At 41.4% G+C, this 27,409-nt stretch overlaps 1 protein-coding gene across 2 annotated transcripts in view; it reads left to right on the forward strand.

Annotated features, from left to right (window-relative positions):
• Nucleotides 1-27,158, forward strand: part of ARK2N (arkadia (RNF111) N-terminal like PKA signaling regulator 2N) — an 82,243-nt gene extending 55,085 nt beyond the window's left edge. For both annotated transcript variants that reach the window (XM_073343456.1, XM_073343457.1), the window contains exons 4-5: nucleotides 11,693-11,819; nucleotides 24,160-27,158. In XM_073343456.1, the coding sequence (XP_073199557.1) occupies nucleotides 11,693-11,819; nucleotides 24,160-24,349 (317 nt within the window). In that variant the 3' untranslated portion in view covers nucleotides 24,350-27,158. The remainder of the gene's footprint in view (nucleotides 1-11,692; nucleotides 11,820-24,159) is intronic.
• Nucleotides 27,159-27,409: the final 251 nt, after the last annotated feature.

Raw genomic sequence — 27,409 nt, forward strand, 5'->3', positions numbered from 1 at the left:
TACACCTTGACTTGTCTAGGGGTATGTCTACACAACGAAATTAGGTTGATTTTATAGAAGTCGATTTTTAGAAATCGATTTTATACAGTCGATTGTGTGTGTCCCCACTAAGCACATTAAATCGGCGGAGTGCGTCCTTACTACCGTGGCTAGCATCGACTCATGGAGCAGTGCACTGTGGGTAGCTATCCAACAGTTCCCACAGTCTCCGCATTGGAATTCTGTGTTACGCCCCCAATGCCTGATGGGGCAAAAACATTGTGGGTAGTTCTGGGTACATGTCGTCATTCTCCCCTCTATCCCTCCTCCCTCTCTCCCTCCATGAAAGCAACTGAAGACAAACATTTTGCACCTTTTTTCCTGGGTTACCTGTGCAGGTGCCATAGCATGGCAAGCATGGAGCCTGCTCAGCTCACCACTGCTGTTGCGAGCATTGTAAACACCTCGTGCATTATACTACAGTATGTGCAGAACCTGGCTGAGAGATGCCAGCACAAGGACGATTGTGATGAGGACATGGACACAGACGTTCCTGAAAGCACGGGCTGTGGCAGTTGGGACATCATGGCGGCAGTGGGGATGGTTGATACAGTGGAATGCTGATTCTGGGCCCGGCAAACAAGCACAAGACAACAGTCCAGCAAATTACTGTTGGGGATGTTGAAATGCCAATAGTTATCCTTGGAGACCCAGCCTACCCCTTGCTTCCATGGCTCGTGAAGCCATACACAGGCAGCCTGGACAGTAGTAAGGAGCAGTTCAACTATAGGCTGAGGAAGTGCAGAATGGTGGTAGAATGTGCCTTTGGACGTTTAAAAGCTCGCTGGCGCTGTTTGCTGACTAGGTTAGACCTCAGCGCAACCGATATTCCCATTGTTATTACTGCTTGCTGTGTGCTCCATAATATCTGTGAGAGTAAGGGGAGACGTTTATGACAGGATGGGAGGTTAAGGCAAATCACCTGGCTGCCAATTTTGAACAGCCAGACACCAGGGCGATTAGAAGAGCACAGGTAGGTGCGCTGCGCATCAGAGAGGCTTTGAAAACTAGTTTCATGACTGGCCAGGCTACGGTGTGACAGTTGTGTATGTTTCTCCTTGATGCAAACCTGCCCCCTTTCTTGATTTTAATTCCCTGTAAGCCAACCACGCTCCTGCTTCGATCACAGCTGGCAAAGGAAATAAAGTCACTATTGTTTTGAAACCATGCATTCTTTATTAATTTTTAAAAAAAGGGAGATAACTAATAAGGTAGCCCGGGTGGGGTGGGGGAGGAGGGAAGGACAAGGCCACATTGCTTACTGTAGCCACATTACAAATCAAAACTGTTTGTTTGAATGACAGCCTTCTGTTGCTTGGGTTGTCGTCTGGAGTGCAGTGGCTGGGTGACAAGAGCTGCTCCCCCCCCCCACACACACACACACACACTCTTTGTTCTTGAGCATCTGTGTGAGGAGGCTTTGGAACTTGGGGAGGAGGGCAGGTGGTTGTACAGTGGATGCAGCGGCAGTCTGTGCTCTTGTTGGCTTTCCTGCAGCTCCACCAGATGGCTGAGCATGTCCATTTGCTCCCCCATTAGCCTCAGCATAGCATCCTGCCTCTTCTCATTGCGCTCACTTAATGCTTTCCTGGCCTTTGCCACTGAATGCCTCCATGCATTCAGCTGTGCCCTATCAGTGTGGGAGGACTGCATGAGCTCGGAAAACATGTCATCGCAAGTGCGTTTTTTTTGCCTTCTCATCTGCGATAACCTCAGGGATGGAGGTGATAGGGGGAGCATAGAAAAATTGCACCTGCAGGGGGAAAAAAAGGGAGGTTTAAAATTTAAGATGGTACATTTAAGATACATTTCAGAGAAAAAAAGGGAGACTCTTTCACAGTGAATCAAGCAATTCACAGCAGACAGCACATGTGCTTTAGGTACAAGGTTGCATTTTGCCTTTTATGTTGAGCGACTGCCAGTATGGTGACACATGACCCATGGCTGGGCAACAGATTTTGGTTTCCAGGCAGCCATGGTAAGCCAAAGGGTATGCGGTTTTGGCTTCTAATGCCTTCATAACATGTGGGAATGTTTTCAAACTGAAGCACCCTCCTTTCCGATGGCAAGCAATGCCGGTTGGGTTTGCCATTTAAAAGGAGGAGCTGCGGTTTTCAGGTGGGAAACCCCTCTGTGTGGCTATTTGAGATGATCCCTTCACCCCTCCCCCCGCCGCATGGCAATGGGATGATCCCTTTTAGCCAAACGCAAACAGCTCAGCATGAACGGGATCCTTTTTACTGTTCCATTACAAAAATTCCGCTATTTCAACCAGGTGACCATGAATGATATCGCTCTCCTGAGGCTAACACAGAAAGATATAGACTGAATGTTGCTTGAATGCGACCAAAACCCAGGACCATTCGCTGCCATGCTTTGTGCTGCAATGATTCCAGACTACGTGCTACTAGCTTGGCGTGGTAGAGTGTCCTACTGTGGAGGACAAAATAAGGCAGCCCTCCCCAGAAACCTTCTGCAAAGGCTTTCAGAGTACCTCCAGAGTACCTTCATGGAGATGTCCCTGGAGGATTCCCTCTCTATCCCCAGACACGTTAACAGACTTTCCCAGTAGCTGTACTGGCTGCAAATGCATCCCAAGTCTTCAGGGCAAATCAAACACTATTGCTTTTAAACCCTGTACCGTAGTTACAAATGTGCACTTGCCAGAGGTTCCTTCTCCGCCTTCAGGGTCGGGGATCCTGCTTTGGGTGGGTATTGGTTCCAGGGTGATGAAAAGGTCCTGCCTGCCGGGGAGAACGGATTCATTGCTTGCCTGCTGCGCGTTCTCCTTCTCCTCCTCCACCTCCTCTTCCTCATCCCCAAAATCCTCCTCTGTGTTGCGTGAGACGCCCCCCTTGCAGGTGTTCATGGACAGTGGTGGGGCAGAGATAGGGTCCCCCCCCCTAGAATAAGCGGCATGTATGGGGCTCTGACCCAGAGCGACTGTTTGCCTCCTTTGTCTTTTGGTAGGCTTGCCTGAGCTCCTTGACTTTCACGCGGCACTGTGGTGTGTCCTTGTTGTAGCCTCTCTCCACCATGCACTGTGTGATTTTGGCATATATATTAGCATTTCTTCTTTTTGACTGGAGTTCTGCCTGCACAGATTCTTCTCCCCATACAGCAATCAGATGCAGTGTCTCCCTTTTGGTCGATGCTGGAGCTCGTTTGTGATTCTGGGGGGACTGCATGGTCACCTGTGCTGATGAGGTTGCTACGCTGACCAAACAGGAAATGCAATTCAAAAGTTCCCGTGGCTTTTCCTGTGTACCTGGCTAGTGCATCGGAGTTGAAAGCGCTGTCCAGAGCGGTCACATTGGAGCACTCTGGGATAGCTCCCGGAGGCCAATAACGTCGATTTGCATCCGTACTACCCCAAATTAGACCCAGCAAGGTCTATTTTAGCGCTATTCCCCTTGCTGGGGAGGAGTACAGAAGTTGATTTTAAGAGCCCTTTAGGTCAACGGAATGGGGTTGCTTGTATAGACGCATTCATTATAAAATCGACCTAATGCAGCTGAATTCGACCTAACCCTGTAGTGTAGACCAGGGCTTCAAAGTCTCTTATCAATAACTTGTCTCCCATATCTTTTTGTGGCTCAAGAGTTTAATGTCCCAGTAGTTACCACAGTCTTGTATGTTTCCTTTTCTTTTAAATATTGGTATTAATATTTTTTCACTAGGCATCTTCTCAGTCCTCATGATGAAATTAATTAATTCTGTCAATATGTTCATGTCTAATTGCTGCAGGCACTTCCATACTTTTGCAGGTATGCCGTAGGGGCTGGGAACTTTATTTTTCATGTTTCTCAGTGCTTCTGTAAAAGCATCTCTTAAGACTGGTGCCATGAGACGTTACTTGGTTTTATCATATGTCTCAGTTCTCTTGGATTCTCTTAATTCATAAGCCTTCCAAAGTAATTTTTTCACCATTCCTTAATCTGGTTTTCACTGATTAACGTATGCCCGTTTTTAATAACTTTGATCTCATCAGTGTCTTTAATTCTTTTATCGTGGGTCTTTGTCAATCTATATATTTCTTTCACATTCTCCTTTGTTTCAAGATGGGCATATAAGCCTTCTCTGGCTTTAGGCTTGGTGGCTGACACCTCTTACTTTGCTATCTTTTTTGGCTTTTTTTAATACTCCTGAAAATCCTGCTGTTGGAGCATTGTTTGCTGAAGTTTAAAACACTTAGTTTTTCTTCAGAGCCTCTCAAGCTTTCTCATTCTACCATGAGGTCTCATTGGGGAAGAAGACTTTTGCTTTTGTTTCACCAAGCAGGCTTTTTGCACATTCTAGAATGTAGCTTGCAATATGATTCCACCATTGATTTGTATTTTCTCTTACCCCTTCTAAAGGGATCTTCTGCAACATTTTTATTTTAAACTCCTTGTTAACTTCATTAAGCTTCCACCACTTGGTTTCCTGTACTGTTTTGGACCATTTTCTTCTCATATGCAATATGTCTCCATAGTCAAGAACCAGCATATGTTGAGTTGTAGTGCTTTCCCCTGAGATAACCTTACAGTTTTTTGTGTTCTTCTGCTTGACTTGGATTATCAGGAAGTAATTTATCTGTACACTCATACTACCATTCCTATCCACAACAACTACACATCCCTGCATCACTTTCTCTAAAACTATACCAAGTCCATTTCTCTTATTCAACGTCCATAGTATAGTAGCATATAGCCTTCCTCAATATCTCTTGTCTTGTCTTCAAGAGACTTTCCACTTGGTCTCTTGAAAGCAGGAAATCTGTACTTTCCTTTTCATCAATGTCTGTACCAGCTCTGTATTTTTTTCCAGTTAATGTCCCAATGTTCAGGATATCAGTCGTCTTTTCTGGACTCTCTTCTTTGACTGCATCCAACAGGAATGATGCAGTATTCCTTTCAGTAGCAGAAGGGTACTCTGCTTCACTTTGGAGAAAAGCCCTAGTCATATAGGGCATATAAAAGACTCTTTTCTTGGATTTATTTGGTGTTCCAAGCCCCAAACATTTTGTAAGCTGGTTGTGTGTTCCAAACTCAGTGGTCTCTCTTTACTGTGCTCCAAGATTGGGAATTTGGAACACAGTCTTTTCTCCCCTAACTGGCTTTCATCTTCGTCCAACCCCCTCTTTATCTGAGGCCTTGTGTACACTACGGGGGTAAGTCGACGTAAGTTATGCAATTCCAACTACGTGAATAACATAACTGGAGTCGACGTAGCTTAGGTCGACGGGAGACACAGTCCCGTTGACTAACCTTGCACTTCTTTTTCTGGTGGAGTACTGGAGTCGACGGGAGAACTATCTGCAGTCAATTTAGCGGGTCTTCGCTAGACCCGCTAGCATGATCCCCAGTGCATCGATCGCCTCAACATCTATCCCTGGTAAGTATAGACATACCCTAAAGGCTTTGGATTTCTTTGGTTAAATACTTGCACCGTGCGTGCCAAAAAACCTAGATCCTCCATTGAAGAGAGTCCGAGTCCAGCAGATCATACATTGTGGGGTTATATGAGAAACTTTCTTTGTGTTTAAGTGGAAAATGTCTTCTAGGGAGTGGTAACAACTCTTTGATGGGGATGCAAATACTTTGGGTTGTTCTGCAAGTGTTGATCTTGGAGGGTAAACAAAATACCTTCTCTGTGTGTGTGTGTGTGTGTGTTTGTGAAAGTGAGAAACTTAACAGCCTAGATATGACATTTGTGTCTTTAAGCATTTGCATACTCAAGTCTGCCTCTGCACTTCAACTCTCACCTGTACCAAGCTTCTCATTGTAGTGTATTCTTGTATTTGCTGTGCTAATCATGCTTTCTCGGGTGAATTGCTGAGGCATGGTAATATATAGCCCTATTCTTTAGCACTTCCATTTCATGCTTCACAGTGTGCTCTGCCACTTTATTACATACGAAATATATATAACAAAATATTTGGAAGTTCTGACAGCCTGATAACAATTGTCAAGAGTTATTCAGTTGAACTTGAATTGTCAAAGTAGTTGGCCTTATCTATTACTCATTTAAAGTTCAACTGACAAGTCATCTTTCTTTTATAGTCATATTTTACTTGTGAGGTGGCAGGACCCACCCCACGTCTGAGCCCAGCACTTTCATACCTCTTCTGACCCTGATCAGAGGCTGTGCCAAGGCGGCAGCCCTCTCTTCCCAAAAGCAGTGATCAAGAAGGTTGGATCAGACTGAGTGGGTATGGTAAGGTGGACATTCATAGAATCATAGAATATCAGGGTTGGAAGGGACCTCAGGAGGTCATCTAGTCCAACCCCCTGCTCAAAAGCAGGACCCATACCCAATTAAATCATCCCAGCCAGGGCTTTGTCAAGCCTGACCTTAAAAACTTCTAAGGAAGGAGATTCCACCACCTCCCTAGGCAACGCATTCCAGTGTTTCACCACCCTCCTAGTGAAAAAGTTTTTCCTAATATCCAACCTAAACCTCCCCCACTGCAACTTGAGACCATTACTCCTTGTCCTGTCCTCTTCCACCACTGAGAATAGTCTAGAACCATCCTCTCTGGAACTACCTCTCAGGTAGTTGAAAGCAGCTATCAAATCCCCCCTCATTCTTCTCTTCTGCAGACTAAACAATCCCAGTTCCCTCAGTCTCTCCTCATAACTCATGTGTTCCAGACCCCTAATCATTTTTGTTGCCCTTCGCTGGACTCTCTCCAATTTATCCACATCCTTCTTTTAGTGTGGGGCCCAAAACTGGACACAGTACTCCAGATGAGGCCTCAACCAATGTCGAATAGAGGGGGACGATCACGTCCCTCGATCTGCTCGCTATGCCCCTACTTATACATCCCAAAATGCCATTGGCCTTCTTGGCAGCAAGGGCACACTGCTGACTCATATCCAGCTTCTCGTCCGCTGTCACCCCTAGGTCCTTTTCCGCAGAACTGCTGCCTAGCCATTCGGTCCCTAGTCTGTAGCTGTGCATTGGGTTCTTCCGTCCTAAGTGCAGGACCCTGCACTTATCCTTATTGAACCTCATCAGATTTCTTTTGGCCCAATCCTCCAATTTGTCTAGGTCCCTCTGTATCCTATCCCTGCCCTCCAGCGTATCTACCACTCCTCCCAGTTTAGTATCATCCGCAGATTTGTTGAGAGTGCAATCCACACCATCCTCCAGATCATTTATGAAGATATTGAACAAAACCGGCCCCAGGACCGACCGCTGGGGCACTCCACTTGATACCGGCTGCCAACTAGACATGGAGCCATTGATCACTACCCGTTGAGCCCGACAATCTAGCCAACTTTCTACCCACCTTATAGTGCATTCATCCAGCCCATACTTCCTTAACTTGCTGACAAGAATACTGTGGGAGACGATATCAAAAGCTTTGCTAAAGTCAAGATACAATACATCCACTGCTTTCCCTTCATCCACAGAACCAGTAATCTCATCATAGAAGGTGATTAGATTAGTCAGGCATGACCTTCCCTTGGTGAATCCATGCTGACTGTTCCTGATCACTTTCCTCTCATGTAAGTGCTTCAGGATTGATTCTTTGAGGACCTGCTCCATGATTTTTCCGGGGACTGAAGTGAGGCTTACTGGCCTGTAGTTCCCAGAATCCTCCTTCTTCCCTTTTTTAAAGATTGGCACTACATTAGCCTTTTTCCAGTCATCCGGGACTTCCCCCTTTCGCCACGAGTTTTCAAAGATAATGGCCAATGGCTCTGCAATCACAGCCGCCAGTTCCTTTAGCACTCTCGGATGCAACTCGTCCGGCCCCATGGACTTGTGCACGTCCAGTTTTTCTAAATAGTCCCTAACCACCTCTTTCTCCACAGAGGGCTGGCCATCTATTCCCCATGTTGTGATGCCCAGCACAGCAGTCTGGGAGCTGACCTTGTTCGTGAAGACAGAGGCAAAAAAAGCATTGAGTACATTAGCTTTTTCCACATCCTCCGTCGCTAGGTTGCCTCCCTCATTCATTAACATTAACCTGTAATCTCAACAGGGATTCCTTGAAATATAGCCAGCTCTCCTGGACTCCTTTCCCCTTCATGTTAGTCCCCCAGGGGATCCTACCCATCCGTTCCCTGAGGGAGTCGAAGTCTGCTTTCCTGAAGTCCAGGGTCCGTATCCTGCTGCTTACCTTTCTTCCCTGTGTCAGGATCCTGAACTCAACCAACTCATGGTCACTGCCTCCCAGATTCCCATCCACTTTTGCTTCCCCTACTAATTCTTCCCGGTTTGTGAGCAGCAGGTCAAGAAAAGCTCCCCCCCTAGTTGGCTCCTCTAGCACTTGCACCAGGAAATTGTCCCCTACACTTTCCAAAAACTTCCTGGATTGTCTATGCACCGCTGTACTGCTTCAAATAATATCATAGAAGTTGGAGATGGAAGACTGATTAAGTCATTTAGTCAGTCCTGTTCCCAGTGCAGCGTTGTTTTCTACAGTGTATTCTCCGCTGTTGTGCTTTGTCTAGAACAGCTTTAAATATCTCAAGTGATATTGCTTCCAGTGCTTCCCCAAGGGGTCATTCCAGTATCTAATAGAACTCTTTACAATTAATAAAAACAATGAGGAGTCCTTGTGGCATGTTAGAGACTAGCAGATTTATTTGGGCATAAGCTTTCGTGAGCTAAAACCCACTTCATCAGATGCATGGAGTGGAAGATAAGGTAGGGAGGTATAAATGCACAGCATATGAAAAGATGGGAGTTGCCTTACCAAGTTGGGGGTCAGTGCTAATGAGCCAATTCAATTAAGTTGGAAGTGGGCTATTCTCAACAGTTGACAAGAAGGGGTGGAAATCACTTTTGTAGTGCTAATGAGGCCAATGTAAACAAGGTGGCCCATTTCAAACAGTTGACAAGAAGGTGTGAGTATCAGCAGGGGGAAATTAGTTTTTGTAGTGACCCACCTCTCCCAGTCTTTATTCGGCTTAATATGATGGTGTCCAGTTTGCAAATTAATTCCGTTTCTGCAGTTTCTCGTTGGAGTCTGTTTTTGAAGTTTTTTTGTTGAAGAATTGCCACTTTTAAGTCTGTTATTGAGTGTCCAGCGAGGTTGAAGTGTTCTCCTGTTTTTGAATGTTATAATTCCTGATGTCAGATTTGTGTCCGTTTATTCTTTTGTGTAGCAACTGTCCAGACTCCAACAAGAAACTGCACAACTGGAATAAATTTGTTGGTCTCCAAGGTGCCAGAAGGACTTCTCGTTGTTTTTGCTGATCCAGACTAACACGGATACCACTCTGAAACCTTTACAATTAATAGAATCCCATTAGAAAGTTTTTCTAGTATCCAGCCTAAACCCGCTCTTCCTAATTATCCTTTCCTTGTATCGGCCTAATGTGTAACCGTTTCTCAAGATCTTTTCAAATACTAGAGGTTATCATGTCCCTTCCTCCTCCTTTGTCTGTTTAGCGGGTGTTCAGCCAAGCTAGATGTATACACACCCCTCCCTTCTTATCTGAGCGCTTTCCCTCTGGATGAGTGACTCTCCCACTGTGTAGTGCAGCTGTACTAGCTGTTTCCTCAGGCAGTTGGAAGAGCAAGCAGTCTCCTTCAAGGCTGCCCAACCTCTCCCGTCTCACCACTGTGCACTAAAAAGAGATATAGGTTTTAACTTTCCTTGGAGCGCTGGTAGTAGTTGACTTTTCTAGAGAACTTATCACCAGAGCACCTGAGTGCTTTTTTGGTCTGGTATCTATTTTAGGTGTGTTTTGTGGTTCTCTACACATCTTCACTAAAATATGCTAAAGATTTAGTGTTTTCCAATTCAAAGCTAGGACTTTACCTACTGTGTCATGGTAATGTGGTGTCTGGCACAGTATGTAAAACAGCTTTTAAAAACATCCTTATTGTTTGGTGAACCACTCAAGTGAATGTCCAGTGAATGATACTATTTAAAGAACAACTTTTCTGTACGCACCTGCAGATCTTTTCATGAATGTTTTTTCAAAAAGATTCCCTGATAGAGTATGTTTGTAGGCAGGAGATGCATTTCAGGAGAGTCCACTGACAATTCTGTATTTTTCAGACTATATTTTGTGTTCTTGGGGGCATCTGTAATTTAAATATCTGAATTTTGTAACTTGAAATTTATAACTACCATGTATTATCATTAACAACAACTACTGCCTCTTGTATTTAGCATCATGTTTCCTCTCAAATCCTTTCCCAATTAATTCAGTGCTAAGGACAAGGTACCCTTTCAACCAAAATTCTCATCATCCACATAGCTGATACAGAGGTAATCGCAGTGAACATTTGTCCACACTTCCAATCCCTCTGCTTTGACTCTGTTTGAAAGAGACCACCTCTGTGGGCAAGAGAGTAGTTCAGTTTTCATGTCCATTCTCTCTGCTGACACTAATAAAGGCCAGTTGTGGTGATGGTTTTTATGATGCAGTCAGTGGGAGTTAGAGACAGAGATCACCAACTCACTTCCTAAACCATTAGACAGCCTCATGTGGAACAAGCCTCTGCTGACCTTGGCTGGGTTTCGCTGACAGCCAAGAGGTGGCAGAATGTATCCTGTTCTCCAGCCCTTTCAGTCATCAGTCACCAGAAAAACTATTTATACTGAAAACTGCCTGTTAGTCTGTGACAGTGAACAGACCATTTGGCATGCCCTGGAAGAGGGCCTTCTGCCATAACACATACCTCTCCAGCAGTCTCCTGGGGGAAGTCCTGTCCAGCAAGACAATGTCATGGGGCTCTGGGATGGAATCCTAGTAGGGGTTTCAGAGTCCCACCTAAGAGGTCCTCACTGATCTGAGGTACTGGCAATCAGCTTGTAGAGAAGAGCTAGGCTAGTTTCATGTGAGAGAGAAATTTGTTTTCTAGAATCCGATAGAGAACACTCTGCAGAGAGAAGAACTACACTACTTTATATTGGTTGCTTTATGTACATGTTGGAGTTTAAGGGTTTAAACTGCATGAAGAAGGGACTGATGGTTTGTATTGATTTCTGATTGCATGATTTCCTGCCCCCCTTCCCTGACTTTTAAAAAATAAGCCTGAAACACCACAGAAGATTTTTATTCTGCTTAACCTGTGACTCTTGATTTATTCACAGTAATGTTTCCTTTTCTGAGTGATGGGAGAGCTTGGGTTTATGACTATGGCACTGCTAATTCCTTGTCTAGTGATTTTCATACATTCATTGCTGGTGCTGGAAGTTACATACAAAAATAGTTCCTAGAGTAAATGGCTTAATCTTAAGAAAAGGTACAATAAAAACAATTGTTGTAAATTTCCATCTTGCTACTTCAGTAACTGACTGGAAGGAACTTTCTTTTGTCTAGGATAAGGCATAATTTGGCCTTCATATGACTTTTTCTCAGGGTTGGTCAGGAGCAGTCTGATTCTTAAGGCAATTCTGAAGTACTACAGGTGAAGAATCTAATTATTTCTAGAGTTGGAAAGCTCTCATAACAGTAATTGGGTACGACCTTTTGTGCGACAGCCCTATCACTTGAGCCATTCAAAACAAGATTGGACAAATCACTTCAATATACAGTATCTACCAGTCCTGCAGTAGGAGGGGGTTGCATGAGGTGATCTAATAGATTATCTCAAATTCATTGATCGTTTGTGGTTAGTTTGATGGGAAGTAACTTTCAGCATTGGTTTTCTGAGTTCTTTAGGCTCAGGTTGTGTTTGCATTTTTTCTTCTATGCAGGTCATTTGGATCCAGGTTTCCTAGCAAGTGAGAGAACCTCTTCTGGCAATGCACAGATCAATGAAGAAATTAATATTGCCTCTTCTGACAGTGAAGTGGAGATTGTGGGAGTTCAAGAACATGCAAGGTACTTATTATATTTTTTGCTTTATATTTTAATTTTGAATTCTTCATTTTATCCAAACTCTTAAATAGCCAAAATAAATTAAAAAGAAAAATGCTGACTGACTTCTGATGTTACAGTTCAGCCATGACCAGTGCCAAATATGCAAAATATATACTGTTTTATTAGGTTCTTATACTCTGCCTATCTTTTTTAGCCTATTAATGTTTTCAGATGTACACAGATTAAGCATGTGATTTCTATATCAAATATATTGATAGGCAAGGTATACTTGATACTGATGTGATGTGTTTATTCAGTGTACAACTGAACATACTAATAGGGTTACACAAAAATAGGTGTGTTTAAGGTATCCCACTGTGTGTGTACACAGTGCCCTTAAAAATGTGCACTTATTTCATTTAAGTATTGAAATGGTTTCTTGGATATTTAATTCCCCATTTTAAGAACATTGACCGTTAAATACTTGCATGGTCAATGTGATAAATGTAAGGATGCCCACTATGACACTCTGCACTCCATATTCACCATAGTGATCTGATTATGATATGGTTATAATAGAATTATGATGCATCTTGTACAAAATGTCATGTGAGGGGTCAATGGAAAAGTTATGGTTTGCTGAATATGATTATTCTATTTGTATGCATGTATCATTTTTGTATCTGGAGTTGACTGTGCATCTGTATTTCAAATGTGTTTGCTCCTGGGTAAAACCCACAAAGTTTGGTTACATCCAGTCTAGCCAGCACATAGTGAAGGGGCTATCCAAGGTAATGGCTCATCAGCGAAGACAGTGGGCCATGGGAAAAGCTTGGCCTCGCCTGATAAGCTTTGTGTGGATGCTTCAGCCAAAATATAGGGAATGGCTGCCATTACTCATCCAAGCATGCTAGGGCATGTGACTAGATCATGTGATACTGAACTTCATCTCATTGCTTGTACTTTTTCACAAATTGTGCTTGGGGGCTTGGCTTGAAACAAAAGTTGCCTCCACGTGGAAGAAGCTATAAAAGGGGGAGGTGACATGACTACTAGGCCTCCCTCCCCATAGAAGACAACACCTGGAAACAGCTAAGAAACTGTGACTGAACTGGGGAAGGGAGGTCTCAGGCGGGAAAGAAGAAAGCCTGCCTGTGTATGGAAGCTTGGTGGACTGTTTGTACTATCTAACAGGGTGAGATTCAAATCCTATCCAGTTTAGAGAATTTAGACTGCATTTTTGTTTTATTTCTTATGATAATCTACTGTACGTTATTATAATCACTTAAATCTATCTTTTGATAGTTAATAAATTTGTTTTATATTTTTACCTAAAACAGTGTGTTTTGCTTTAAGTGCTTGGGGAATCTCAGGAACGGGGACTGGTGCATTGTCTTCTCCACATTGAGGGAGGCGTAGACTGGGTGGTATTCTTTACTGGTCAGGTTTTTGACCAGGGCAAGATGGTACAGCTCTGGGTTCCTAGGCTGTGGAGTTGGGCTGGGGAGGGGGAGGTTACTGGCTGTAGCCTCTCTATTGTTAGTTCATGAATGGCCGAGGAGAAGTGTTCATGTAACTGCAGCTGGGTGTGTCCCTGTCTGTGTAAGTGCAAGTCCTGGAGGGGACTGTAGCTTGTCACAGCGTCACAGTGTGACTGAGAGCCCAGGCCGGGGAGACAGATGGCACAGTGATATCCCAGTTCCAGGTTGCATCCCAGACGGGCCCATCACACCCACTGTAGCTTAAGAATTAGCCAATATGTTTTTACGAGTCGTAATTTGATTTCAGAACATTTCATGTGCTCAACCTGAGATGAGAATTGGGGAACAAAATCCTAATAGGTGGCAGGCCCACCATGTTTTAATTTATAATCTTTAAGCCTTACATATTTCTTGCATTGAATGCTGTCAAGGTTCCTCCCCCACTCTGAACTCTAGGGTACAGATGTGGGGACCTGCATGAAAAACCTCCTAAGCTTACCTTTACCAGCTTAGGTCAAAACTTCCCCAAGGTACAAAATATTCCATCCTTTGTCCTTGGATTGGCCGCTACCACCACCAAACTAATACTGGTTACTGGGGAAGAGCTGTTTGGACACGTCTTTCCCCCCAAAATACTTCCCAAAACCTTGCACCCCACTTCCTGGACAAGGTTTGGTAAAAAGCCTCACCAATTTGCCTAGGTTTCTACAGACCCAGACCCTTGGATCTTAAGAACAGTGAACAATCCTCCCAACACTTGCACCCCCCCTTTCCTGGGAAATGTTGGATAAAAAGTCTCACCAATTTGCATAGGTGACCACAGACCCAAACCCTTGGATCTGAGAACAATGAAAAAGCATTCAGTTTTCTTACAAGAAGACTTTTAATAAAAATAGAAGTAAATAGAAATAAAGAAATCCCCCCTGTAAAATCAGGATGGTAGATATCTTACAGGGTAATTAGATTCAAAACATAGAGAACCCCTCTAGGCAAAACCTTAAGTTACAAAAAAGATACACAGACAGAAATAGTTATTCTATTCAGCACAGTTCTTTTCTCAGCCATTTAAAGAAATCATAATCTAACACGTACCTAGCTAGATTACTTACTAAAAGTTCTAAGACTCCATTCCTGGTCTATCCCTGACAAAGACAAACTATAGACAGACACACAGACCCTTTGTTTCTCTCCCTCCTCCCAGCTTTTGAAAGTATCTTGTCTCCTCATTGGTCATTTTGGTCAGGTGCCAGCGAGGTTACCTTTAGCTTCTTAACCTTTTACAGGTGAGAGGAGCTTTCCCCTGGCAGGAGGGATTTCAAAGGGGTTTACCCTTCCCTTTATATTTATGACAAATGCCTTCTCATATCTATCTTTGGACCGAGGTATTATGAAGTAATTAACAGATTGAGGCCCACATAGAGACTTTTTTTCTACATTCTGGGAAACTAAATTGGAAAAAAAATCAGTCGTTATTGTCCACACAAAGCTACATTTGAAACATGCACAGCTCTGCTTGCTGATGTTGGGCGTGGGGAGATAGAACCCTGGCTCCACCTACTCTTCACCCTCTTTGCTCCTTCACCACTTATGGGCTGGTGGGAGGAGGGACGTATGAAGTACGCAGCACCCAAGATCTCAATCCTTTGTAGTCACACAGAAGGCCTTACTCAGTCTGACGCCATAGGATCCTGGCACAACCTAGACCTGTGGGATTTTTGGGGCGGGGACAGACAGACAGACAGATGGATGACATTTTGTGTGCAGGTTGAGCCTTATCTTATGAAACATTGATAATTCTTTTAAAGACGATCTCACTTGGAATACGTGGTTTCTATATCCTGCAGATCTACTATTTAGAAGACCTTTCTCCTCATTGTAAATTCTAGTTTGTGTAGATGCTAATACTAATCACATTCATGTTTCATCCCTTTCTCTCTCTTTTTTAAACTTTCTAAGTTGTTTGCCTCAGTAATACTTAAAATGTAAATCTTTCTAAATTCAATGCACAATTGCTAGTGAAAGTTAGTTTTAGTGGACATAGGCTTGCTAATGTGGAAATATTTCCTGCACTTCAAAAAGGAAGGAGAGAGAAGGTTGTTTTTCCAGCACATTTTTCTTAAGTCATCCTCAGCTGTGTTTTCCTTTGTGCTTATAACTATTTTGCCATCTTTGGGGAGGCCATCTCTCATCAGTTCTGTTTTGAAACTTGCACCTTTTGGTTGTTTGTTTCCTATTTAGAATTTTATTTCTCTTGCAGGTCTAGGCTTGCAGTTATGAAGTATTGATGGGCTTCTGGCAGGGTTGTCATGTTGAAAAGGTTTTAGGTTTTTGATCAGTATTTTTTTGCATGCTTAGTTTGTATGATTGTATTCAGTTCGCACTATATTTCTCTGCTCCATATTCTGTAGTGTTGCTGGATTGGTGTGGGCTGTGAAACTTGAGTTTGTCTTTTTTCATTTGTGGTTGTTTAGATTCTAGTGATTTGATGACATTTTTCATCATTAGAAATGATTTGGTATTTACTTAAAGCACTGAATCCTTTTGGTAGTTATTGGCTGTTTTTTGTTTGTTGAGTGGATTTCCTACCATGCATGTATTTAAAAAATAAATCTTCCTCTGTTTCTCCTTTTCTGTTTCGGGTTTGTTGCATTTACCATGATGACATATTGACCTCATGCTCAGGTTGTCAAGCATGTTTCCTGAGCTAATGTTTGATTTAACCTTCTGCAGTTGGCTGCCTTGTGTGATTTGTTCAAGGATATGAATTTTTGTTAGGCATCATTTCGACGTAGTAATTAATAGCTAGATTTTTTTCATCTTCAGGGTGAAAAGTTACCTTTAGTTTTGCCTAGGTCCCAAAGGCCAGGTCTACATTGGCGCTTAAGTTGATGTAAGGTACGTAGCTCTGGAGTGTGAAAAAATCACGCACAGCCCAAGCGATCTAGCTTACATCGACCTAACACAGTGTCTACACTACGCTATGTCAATGGGAGACGCTCTCCTGTTGACTTCACCTCCCCAAGAGGCAAAAGGTAAGTACTGAAGTTGACAGGAGAGCACTCTCCCGCTGACTCATTGTTTCTTCACCAGACCCTCTAAATTGACACCGCTGCATCAATTGCAACGGCGCCGATTTAGCACGCAGTGTAGACAAGCCCAAAGAGACTGTCATTTTACACTGGAACAATGCACTGTAACTATCATGTTCTTGTGGACTCAAGCATCATGAGATACTTCTGCTTTGGCCACTGTCTTGTCTTGTTAATTATTATTAAAGGCTTTTTTTTTTTAAAGAAAGAAATTTTAGTAGATCTATAGAACTCCAAAAGATTTGAGAAAACTGATGGAAAAGCCACCTTGAACTTTACATCTAAGGTTAAATAGCAGGCCGCAGGCAGAATAGGAAACATGAATGCAGTACTTTTAAAGAGCAGTAAAAGAAACATTAAAAAAACCAGCTTGGACAAGGAAGAGTTTCATCAAATAGAATTAGAAAATCCTCAGTCTCCCATCACAGAGAAATGTGGGGAATGTAACCTGAATAGATCTGGGAAAATTCATTTAGCTTTCATCATACAGAATTTTAAAAAATAAATTTGGAACACATGGAGTGGTTTGAAAGGTTTACTAGCACTTATTTTAAGAAGGTTATCAGTGGCAAGAGATGTGACAATCCTAAATCAGTGCCAGTAAAGACCTTTCTACCACTCCATTTTGTAGCAAAATACATCTGTATATTTTTGCTTTTTGTTTTGTTTCTTCCTAAATATTACCAGGTACTTTATTTTGTCTGTCAGTAAGGCAGTATAACAATTAGAAGTATGTTGTAAGGTAACATATTTATGCCTCAGTTTAACAAAGCACTCAAGCATGTGCTTAACTTCAAGTCCATGCTGAAATCCCATTGTCTTTAATCAATACAAGTTTAATTGTTTTGCTGAATTAGTGCCTTATATTTGGACAGTTACAATATCTCAGTATTCACACATATGCAGGTAGTCTTGAGTTAATATAGTAGCCTGATCTATAGATTATGAATAAGAATTCCCAGTTATCACCTTAAGATTAGACAGGTTCTTGTCTCAAGGTCAAGCCCCATATTATTACAATTATTTTATAATTGGGAATCCCGATGTGCACAGGTGCAACGCTCACACTATAGGAACTCTTTTATATTTACAAATAAGTCTATGAATACATTTAGCAAAATCACACACACTCTAACTCAGTAAGGTAAATAAAGATAATATAGAAAGTACATCTGAACATCCATACTCTCACCATCCCTTGCAGAACAGCCTGAAATGTTAGCCATTATCTTCCTCATCACCGTCATCTTCCTCATCTTCACCAGGGGCCATCTTTCTGGCCCCTCCCAAGGGCTACATCTCTCTCCAACTGACCACATGCTGGGATGCCACTTTTATAATATGTTACACTGACGTTACCATGTCTAATGCGTATTCAACAGGGGTTTCTTCCTTCTTCCTTATTTGTATTTCCTCCCCTTACCAATGTTAACATGTCCTTCTATAGGTTACTATATTCATGATTTTAACTCATCATATATGTCAGTTCGTTGCCATGGCACTCTTGCAGTTGGCTATTCTGTTCAGAACCTTCCAGAAGCTGGTGTTCGTTCATGTTCCTGTGGTTGGCTCAATATTGCCCCCTACACTGTACTTCCAGTTCCCCAAAATGTATGAGTTACCTCAGTTTATCTATGCTAAAGTTCATAGGCTTCAATCCTCCTGCTAACTGCTGAAGCCAATATCTTACAGGATACAAGCCTGTAGGTTCCTTGCATTACTGCTGAATACAATAAAGCAGAATGTAATACCAAGCAGTGAATATAATAGAGGTAAGTATGGCCCATTGGCATACAGACACCCTTCCCTTGTTAGGGTAATCGTTAATGAAGCTTATCACATACATTTAGGGCCTTACTGAATGCTTAAAACCTGTGCTTTACATAACCCAATAGATGATTGATAAAAGAGAAGTGCCTGCCCAGTTAGTATATGTGTATAAGTGCCTGTGGGGTGCAACAAAAATATAAACCTGTGACTTTGCACTCCAATTGACCATAAGAATATCTTGATATTCGGTCATTACCATACTGGCTATCTCCACTATACGTCACCCTTCTTATACACGCTACTCACTTGGTTAACCTGATAGGCTACCAACAACGATGACGACAAATTCTGTTGGTACCCTCCTTCTGGCCACGCAGCTGTATGTCCACCTTAAACATCTTGCATCCGCCAATTTACGGATACCCCCTACCCAGAGCAACAGGCTATCACTGGAATTTCCCATGTTGGGTGATATGCTACCAGAGCAGGTACATTGATGCATTTAATGTTGACGTTATTTTCAAGATGACCTACTGAGTGGATAGCTGCAAAGTGACCGAACACATCCTCATCTGGATTGAACAGAGGCAAGGAGGTGCCGTGATGTAATCTTAGTTAAATAAGACTCTTAATTAGGGTGCAGTGTCACAGACCCCATATCTGAGTTGTTCTCAATGGCACTTTTAAATAAGAATTAAAGCAAATGGCTCTTCCTGTTCCATATTTAAAAACAGTTTCAACAATATAATTTAGCAACTGCTAATCCTTGATTAAATGTGGGGCCTTTTCCAATTCTAAATTGTGCTATATGTGTGTACTGTATGCAGAAATTGATATAACAATTGTATCCATTACTACTCCTGGCATAAGTGTAGCCACCTACCACCCTGGCGTTATTGATTAGAGGGCAGACCTTTTTCCAGGTTACTAAAGGTGACATGGCTACATTTATTAGTGTATAGTTAAGGTTTGCCCTTTTACCTGGTATGCCCTTTACAATAGGCCCATTTTAGATACATATTGTTTTCTAGTACATATATACATTGATACCATCAGTTCAGGCAATAAATTCAATACTGTCCATGATAATTAGTCGTCCTTGAGTTCGGTATACTGCCATTTGGGGACAAAATCATATGGCTTCAAAGATAGCAGTGCACCAAAGAGTAGGCTGCTGCCATTGATTCCAGACCACAGTTACTTCAGCCTTAGAGGTCATCATTTGGAGGTTTACTACAAAGTCTGTTTTCTTTGCTTCCTTCACATGGTACACGTACTGGAGCTTGAGAGTCTGCATGTAATTGGCCAGGTGCTTCCCTGAACAAACTGTCAGGACAGCAAGAGTGCTGCATTGTAGCTGTAATATAGCTATGAAACCTACATTAATATGATGGTGGTTTGCTCAGTGAACTTCTGAATTTTAATCTGGGTTCTGCCAAACTGGCCACATGGCTTGACAAACTCTAAATCAAAATTTTGTGTGTGTGTTATATACACATCGATTAGTTAGGTTTGTTTCAATTAATAATTTAATTTTAACTATCTTTGATTTCTGCAAAGATTGAACCACCCTAGCTGTAATATAGGGACACACCCATTGTAATTAGATTTTAATTATAATACTGAAATAGTGTGGTACCACAAAGAAAAATGTTTTACTAGTAATAATTTTATTATTTACATCTTTGCGCACAAAAAGATTGTTGCAATAAAAACAAAAGTATGAAAAATCCTAAACTAGTTACGTGACACAAAACATAAAAATAAATCCAAACAAGTAATCCCAACATACCACAAACTATACCACCAATGGATTAAATATTGCTGCTCAGAGCAAGTCCAGGAAACCTAAGGGTTGAAATTATTAAATGTCCTGGGTTTACAACCTTGGTTTATCTATAAAAGAAGTTTAATGATTTAGTCAGGAGCTTGCTTTTCTTTAATCTTTAAATTCTAGATTAAAACAGAAATGGGCAAAAAAAAAACACATTCTTTATTTAGGAAATATAAAGGGAAAATTGCAATTAGATAGATTCAATGTTTTATTTTCATGAACTAGGACCTATAATAATAAACATGATGTATATTGTGGTAGCAAAGTTTTCTACCTGTCGCTTGTGAGAGGCGTCAATAGTTCCTTAAAAGAATAATTCCTGTGTGAAGCAGAAAGATTATATGTTGCTGACTTCCTTTACCATGTTGGGTAAGTCTGGAATTGCAACTAACATGATACCTATTTTTGGAATAATAATGCACAACCAATTAGTTAAATTAGGAATATATCTAATACAAACATGCAAGTAACAAAAAAATATAAATACTTAATGCTTGACTATTCCCTAAGGCCGTTACCTCACTCCTTTTTCTACTTTTTCTCATGGAGGATAGGTCCATCAATGGCTATTAGCCAGGATGGGCAGGGATGGTGTCCCTAGCCTCCGTTTGCCAGAAGCTGAGAATGGGTGACAGGGATGGATCATTTGATGATTACCTGTTCTGTTCATTCCCTCTGGTGCACCTGGCATTAGCCACCGTTGGAAGACAGGATACTGGGTTAGATGGACCCTTGGTCTGACCCAGTATGGCCGTTTTTGTGTTCTTATGCACTGCTTCCCCTACCACTTACAAGTTAGAGGAGTAGTAAACAGAGTTTGCTTTATCTTGTACATGCACATTTAGACAAGGTTATGTCTAGTCTGTCTAAAAGATGCTGAACCTTCTCTCTCAATTTATGGGATATGTTTTTAAAATATATATAAGATGTTTTATGGGTCCCTACTCTTTAATAATATGCTGCCAAATTCAAGTTAGAAGCAATTTTCTTTGCCTACTTCCCCTTTTCCTCCTAAGCACAGAGTGCAAAAGTACTTCCCCTTTCAGTAACATGTTAGTTGCTGGTCAAAGGCTAAGTGATTTTGCTGCTGAGGATTACTTCAAAATTACAAGCTAAAAGCACAGAGCCTGTTGTCTTGGTGGATTACAGGGTACGGGCTAAATGCATAGTTACAAGGTCTCTAAAATGAAGCTTTTGGTACTTTCTGGTAAGTAAGGGTTTTTCCCTTGTTCCTTTGATACTTTTTATTCAACCATTCCTTTATATTACCGTTTAATTTAGTCTCCTGGGATTTTAACACCCTGGTTTGGTGGAAATTGGATTTATACTAACAGCTGTGCTTAGACAGTCTTGTTGCTTCTCATTTCTCCATTTGAGTCTTTAACCACTGATGAGCATTAGTTGTTACGTTACATTAGACATATGATCATATGAACAAACCCACAAGTTAGGTTTCAGAGTAACAGCCGTGTTAGTCTGTATTCGCAAAAAGAAAAGGAGTACTTGTGGCACCTTAGAGACTAACCAATTTATTTGAGCATGAGCTTTCGTGAGCTACAGCTCACTTCATCGGATGCATACTGTGGAAACTGCAGCAGACTTTATATATACACAGAGAATATGAAACAATACCTCCTCCCACCCCACTGTCCTGCTGGTAATAGCTTATCTAAAGTGATCATCAGGTTGGGCCATTTCCAGCACAAATCCAGGTTTTCTCACCCTCCACCCCCCCACACAAATTCAAGTTAGGGCGATTAAAAATTAGTCCATGTTGCATTTGTATGAAACCTCCTCCATAATCTTTAATATGTTTGTATGCTATGTTTTGGTCGACCACAACCAGAATTCTGAGCAGACTCTACTCCACTTACCTCCAACTCCTACTTCAAATGAGCTCAATTAAATCTTACTAGCTAGCTGCATTCTAAATCTGCGCAATAAGCACTTAACACTGTACATATGTAGACGTGTCCCTCCTTAAATAATTAACCCCTTAACCAGTTTCAACAATTACTTGAACAAGTCTCAAGAAAAGCAGAGGGGATGGGGTTCTGCTCCCCCTCTCTTCCCTCGATGGCTAATGTGCTCTTATCCGATGGAGAATAATTACCCCGTCGGGACCTACAGAGCAGCAAAGGGGAGGCTGCTGATAGATGGATCTGGGCTCAGCCCGGGAGAGCTGAGGGGACTGAAATAAAGTATCCTGGACCGTACAAGTTCTGAGCCGCTGCGGCCTCTTGGCACCACCTCAAAGTGTGGGTCATTGGGCCAAATGCGACTGCCATAGTAACTCTTATAGGTACCTCAAAATTACAACCAGTTTACAAAGCCCCCTTAACATGTGTATAAAGGAATCCCCTCCTTGCGTGATTCTAAACACCAGTGACTAGTCGATAATACCCAATGAGGAGTGCAGTCAGGCTGAAGTCCCACATCACTCACTTGCATCCCTTATGTGGTTATAATTTCCTTGAGCATCTAATGGTGGGAGACAGGTGGTTACCCACGAGGGTCCCACCCTGCCTCTGGCATGCCAAGTGAATCTGATAGTCAAGAAATCAAGTGCTCCTCTGTTTGATGTGGGTCTGTGTTACTACTGTCCTCCAGGGGGGCATACCCTCCCTCTCTTGCTAAGAAAAAGCAGAAATAGTAGACTAGAGGCAAAGAACTAGAAAAGAGGAACAATAGCAGAGGGGGAAAGAGCAAGTCCCTGGTGAGTTACAGTGAGTGTTTCTGACAGGAACCAAATTCTGACTAAGAGTTTACCTGGATTTTAATTTAGATTTTACCAGAGGTGAGTTTACCTATCCCGGGTAGGGAGATTACCGCGGTATGCCCTCAGGGTCACTGTTCAGGCACCAATCTGTAGCCTGATCTATAGATTATGAATAAGAATACCCAGTTATCACCTTAAGGTTAGACAGGTTCTTGTCCCAAGATCAAGCCCTGTATTATTACAATTATTATATAATTGGGAACCCCGATGTGCACAGGTGCAACGCTCACACTATAGGAACTCTTTTAAATTTACAAATAAATAATCTGTTAATACATTTAGCAAAGTCACACACACTCTAACTCAGTAAGGTAAATAAAGATAATACATAAAGTATATCTGAATATCCATACTCTCACCATCCCTTGCAGAACAACCTGAAATGTTAGCCATTATCTTCCTCATCACCGTCACCTTCCTCATCTTCACCAGGGGCCATTATTCTGGCCCCTCCCAAGGGCTACATCTCTCTCCCTCTCCCTCTCCCTCTCCCTCTACAAGTGACCACACACTGGGATGCAAATTTTATAATATTACTCTGATGTTACGTGTCTAATGTATATTCAGTAGGGGTTTTCCCCCTCTTCCTTATTTGTATTTCCTCCCCTTACCAATGTTAGGTTGTATAGGTTAGTAAATTTATGATTTTAACTCATCATGTAGGTCAGTTCGTTGCCATGGCACTCTTACGGTTGGATGTTCCGTCCAGAACCTTCCAGAAGTTGGTGTGTGTTCATGTTTCTATTGTTGGCTGATGTCATTATAGACAAAATTCCCCGCTAAGCTCTACTTCCAGTTCCCCAAAACTTGTGTTACGTAAATTTATCTATGCCAAAGAGCATGAGGATTGAGGCCTATGAAAACTGCTGCAGCCAGTGTCTTACAGGATACAAGCCTGTAAGTTCCTTGCATTACTGTTGAATATAATAAATATATATTGTTGAATATATATATATACTGTTGAATATAATGAATCAGAATATGATACAAAGCAGTGAATATAATACAAGTAAATATAATACCCCACTGGGCTACAAAGGCAATAAAGGATAATGGCTTATTTTTTAAAAAAATAATTGTACAAAACATAGGTATGTCTACTATAATCGTTGCAAGGCATGTATCATCTCTGGTAATGGGAATCTGGTCTCATGTGTGTGTGTGTGTATGTATATATGTGTGTGTGTGTATATATATATGTATATATACACAAAAAATATATATATAAAAATGTAGTAAGTCATGTTGGCAGACCTTCATGGACTCCACAAATGGAAAAGGCACGAGCAAATTTTGCAGAGAGACCTGTTAATTGGATGCAAATTAACACCTTGAAATATTGCAATGAAGGATTTTATATGGAGAGTTGACAATAGTGTTAATGCTTTTGCTCTTCGCTTTGTTGCAGGTGTGCCCATCCTAGGGGAGGTGTGATTCAGAGTGTGTCTTCCTGGAAACATGGCTCAGGCTCACAGTACATTAGCACTCGGCAAACACAGTCATGGACAGCGGTGGCCCCCCAGCAGAATTGGGCTTCACCCCCAGAAGTAGTTGATCTCACTTTGGACGAGGATACCAGACGCAAATATCTACTGTAAAGCAATGTCACTGTGTTTTTGCCCCCACCATCCCTTCCCCTCTTTATGGCACGGAAGTTCATTGTTGTAGCTTCAGCTTCAGAAGCCCTGTTCTTAGCGTTATGGACTTAAAACTCCTGGAGAATTTCCTTTTCCATCAGAATGCAGTGTCATTTTAATATCGCTTCAAATATATTACCTTCTCAAAGGAGGATTTTTCCTAGTATGAAAACTTGATAGCACTGAATTTAAATGACACCTATGGTTATGCATTGTGTGTGTTAATCTAAAGAAATAATTGTGCAGACAGATACACGCTCCCATCCTCTCCCACCACTGATATCAAAATGATTTTAATTTACCAGTAAATTGATTTTGTTGCTAGAAGCTAGTGTTTTTGCTTTGTGAGCATCAGAGACAGTGATGGCCTGATTTTGAGAGGTGCTGAGCCCCCTTCCATTGATTTCAGTGGAACTGCAAGTGCTCAGCCCTTCTGAAAATTGGACCAACAGTATTTACCCAATTTGATTTGGTTTCTTCACCAGCAGGACTGTCGTTTTATAGAAAGGCCCATAACATGCACTGGACAACTTTTTAATTCAAGGATTGTCATTTTCTGTTGTAATTTATAGTTTACATTCTGTTCAGTGCTGTCTTCTGTCTTTCTTGGCTATGGTGTTTTATTGGTCATTTGCCACAGATGTTACATTTCCCCCCTCTTCCCCCCCAAATAACAATGACTTAATAGCAGCTGATCAGCACAAAAGCATAAGAAAATAGTCACAAAAAGACCCGCATTCCTGCCCATTTTAAAGGGATCTGAATCCCTTGCATTTTAGGATCCTGATTTTTTTTAACCATGCCTCTCAATCTTCTTCCTTCTGAAAGGTTCCTTTTGTATTTTACCTCTTTCCTTCAATCATCTTCTCCAGAAAACTTACTCTATCAGGCCCCATTCCAGCACAGCACTTAAGCAGATGTGTAATTTTAAGCACCAGCGTAGCCCCATTGAAATCAATGGGGCTACTCAAATGCTTAAAACTGTCAATGTGCTTTAGTACTTTGCAGGATCAGGGCCTACACTTATCCTTTGGTTTTAAGTAGTTCTGCCCATTTACCTATCTTAGGTCATGTTTTCTATCCTAGTGTTTGAACCTCTCTTAGGGTCTGATCCTGCAAACACTTACCTACCAAAGCTGGGTGTTTACTACAGTGAAATCAATTGGACTAGACACTCTAGTAAGCATTAGTCCCTATAGTAAGTATTGAAGTAGCCCTTAATCACTCACACTGGCTCCTGTTCAAGGTAAAAACCAAAGACTAAACTTCAAAACAAGAGGATGTTCACTTTAAATATCTATTGTGCAATTGAAATGTGTCCTTTTGTATTCAAAATGCTTTTAATGGGATTTTTCTACAGTTCCGACACAGAATTTTTACCAGCTAGGGTTATGCAGCAAGTAGAAAGGACACCGCGAGTCCTGGTCTGGTTGATTTGGTGTCAGTTTGCAAGAGCACAGGGTGGCTTCCAAAAATTTGCTGTATGGACAAGCATTTTGCCTTTGGTAGCATAGATTTGTTTAAAAAAAAATGATTCTAGTATTGTTAATAGTAAACAGTTTGCTTTGCTTCAAAAAGTGGAAAGGTTGTGACTGCACTTTAAAGAGCAACTAGGAAAAGGATTTATATTCTGTTTTAAAAGTTTCTAAAACAGTAAATGGTGATCAGCGTGTTGCATGACCATAACCTGTAAGATGTATTTGGTGCTTCTAGTAATTGGTCTTTGTTTGGGGGTGGGAGGGAGTGTAGTGAATGGAATCCATACTCATTGCAGTAGAGAACTGTCCTGTAATATTGGTTCACTATATTAATAGTGACTATTGATCTTTTTTCCTAATTGGTTAATTACATAACTTATCCATCATTTTAGCAGATTAGCACCATGCTGTAGGTTAACTGGGAAAGATGATTTAGTGTGGCTGCTTTTTACTGTTTCATGAAGTTGTCTTTAAAAGATCAGTTTCTAAGAAAGCTGCAGGGACCCATTTGTAGTCCTTCCATTTAAAAAATTGCAAACAGACTTTCTGTTTCTCAGTTTGTATATGATGTGACTTCCATGTATATATAAAAATGACTGCATCCTAACCAAACTTCCTTCAATTGTGCACTGTGTTTGTTTTAAACAAATCATGTATTTTAGTCTGATGCTGGTTTTCTTTTCTTTTATTTAAAACACTACATATTTCTTTTATTCTTTTAACAAATTTTAAAGGGTAGTGATCTAAAAACCACAATCACTGGATAGCTAGGAAGTATTTCTTTTTTTGTTTTGGGGGATTTTTTTTAAGAGAGCAAAAGGTGCCTGGACAATTTTGCTCTTCTCAACAGGAAAGTGAAATGTTAGCCATTGTATGGCGAACAACCAATGCACTTGGGGCCTGATCCCAAAGCCCACTGAAGGCAATCGGAGGCTTTCCATTGACTTCAGTGGGCACTGTCTTAAGCCCTTTATGGTTCAGCAGTTCCTCTATTGCTAGCGTTTGAACTTGGAATCTTCTGCAGTGGAGACAAATCATTGCTTAGAATTTAATGTTTAAAATGTGCAACTCTAGTTAAAAATTTGGTTCTTCTTGACACTCATTATTTAGTTCTCATTTTCCATCTAGTATTTAATGGTCTTTGGAGGAAAAAAATAATAAGAGTGTTATATATATATATATATATATAAAAAAATAAATATATATATATTTTTGGTGCAAGATGAGACCTTCTGTTTTTTGAAACAAGTCTGTAGCATAAAGGTTAAACTATTTTAAGACAAAATAAAATAGAGTGTATTATTTAAACAATATTACCGTGTGTGGGAGTTTTTTTTCCACTTCCATTTAATACTGTGATATTTGGAGTGCCTCCAAAATAAAGCCTTTAAGCTCTGAGAGTGGGTTATATACTTTTAGAATTCAGTACTATTCCCTTCTCTGACATTCAGTTAGATGCCTAGAATGTTAAATGTTTTATTTCCTCACCACAAAAGCTTTCCTTTATCCAGCATGTCAAAGACTTGGTCCAGCACAACAATTT

This window comes from Lepidochelys kempii, chromosome 5 (assembly GCF_965140265.1).
Source record: "Lepidochelys kempii isolate rLepKem1 chromosome 5, rLepKem1.hap2, whole genome shotgun sequence".
NCBI classification, from domain to species: Eukaryota; Metazoa; Chordata; order Testudines; family Cheloniidae; genus Lepidochelys; species Lepidochelys kempii.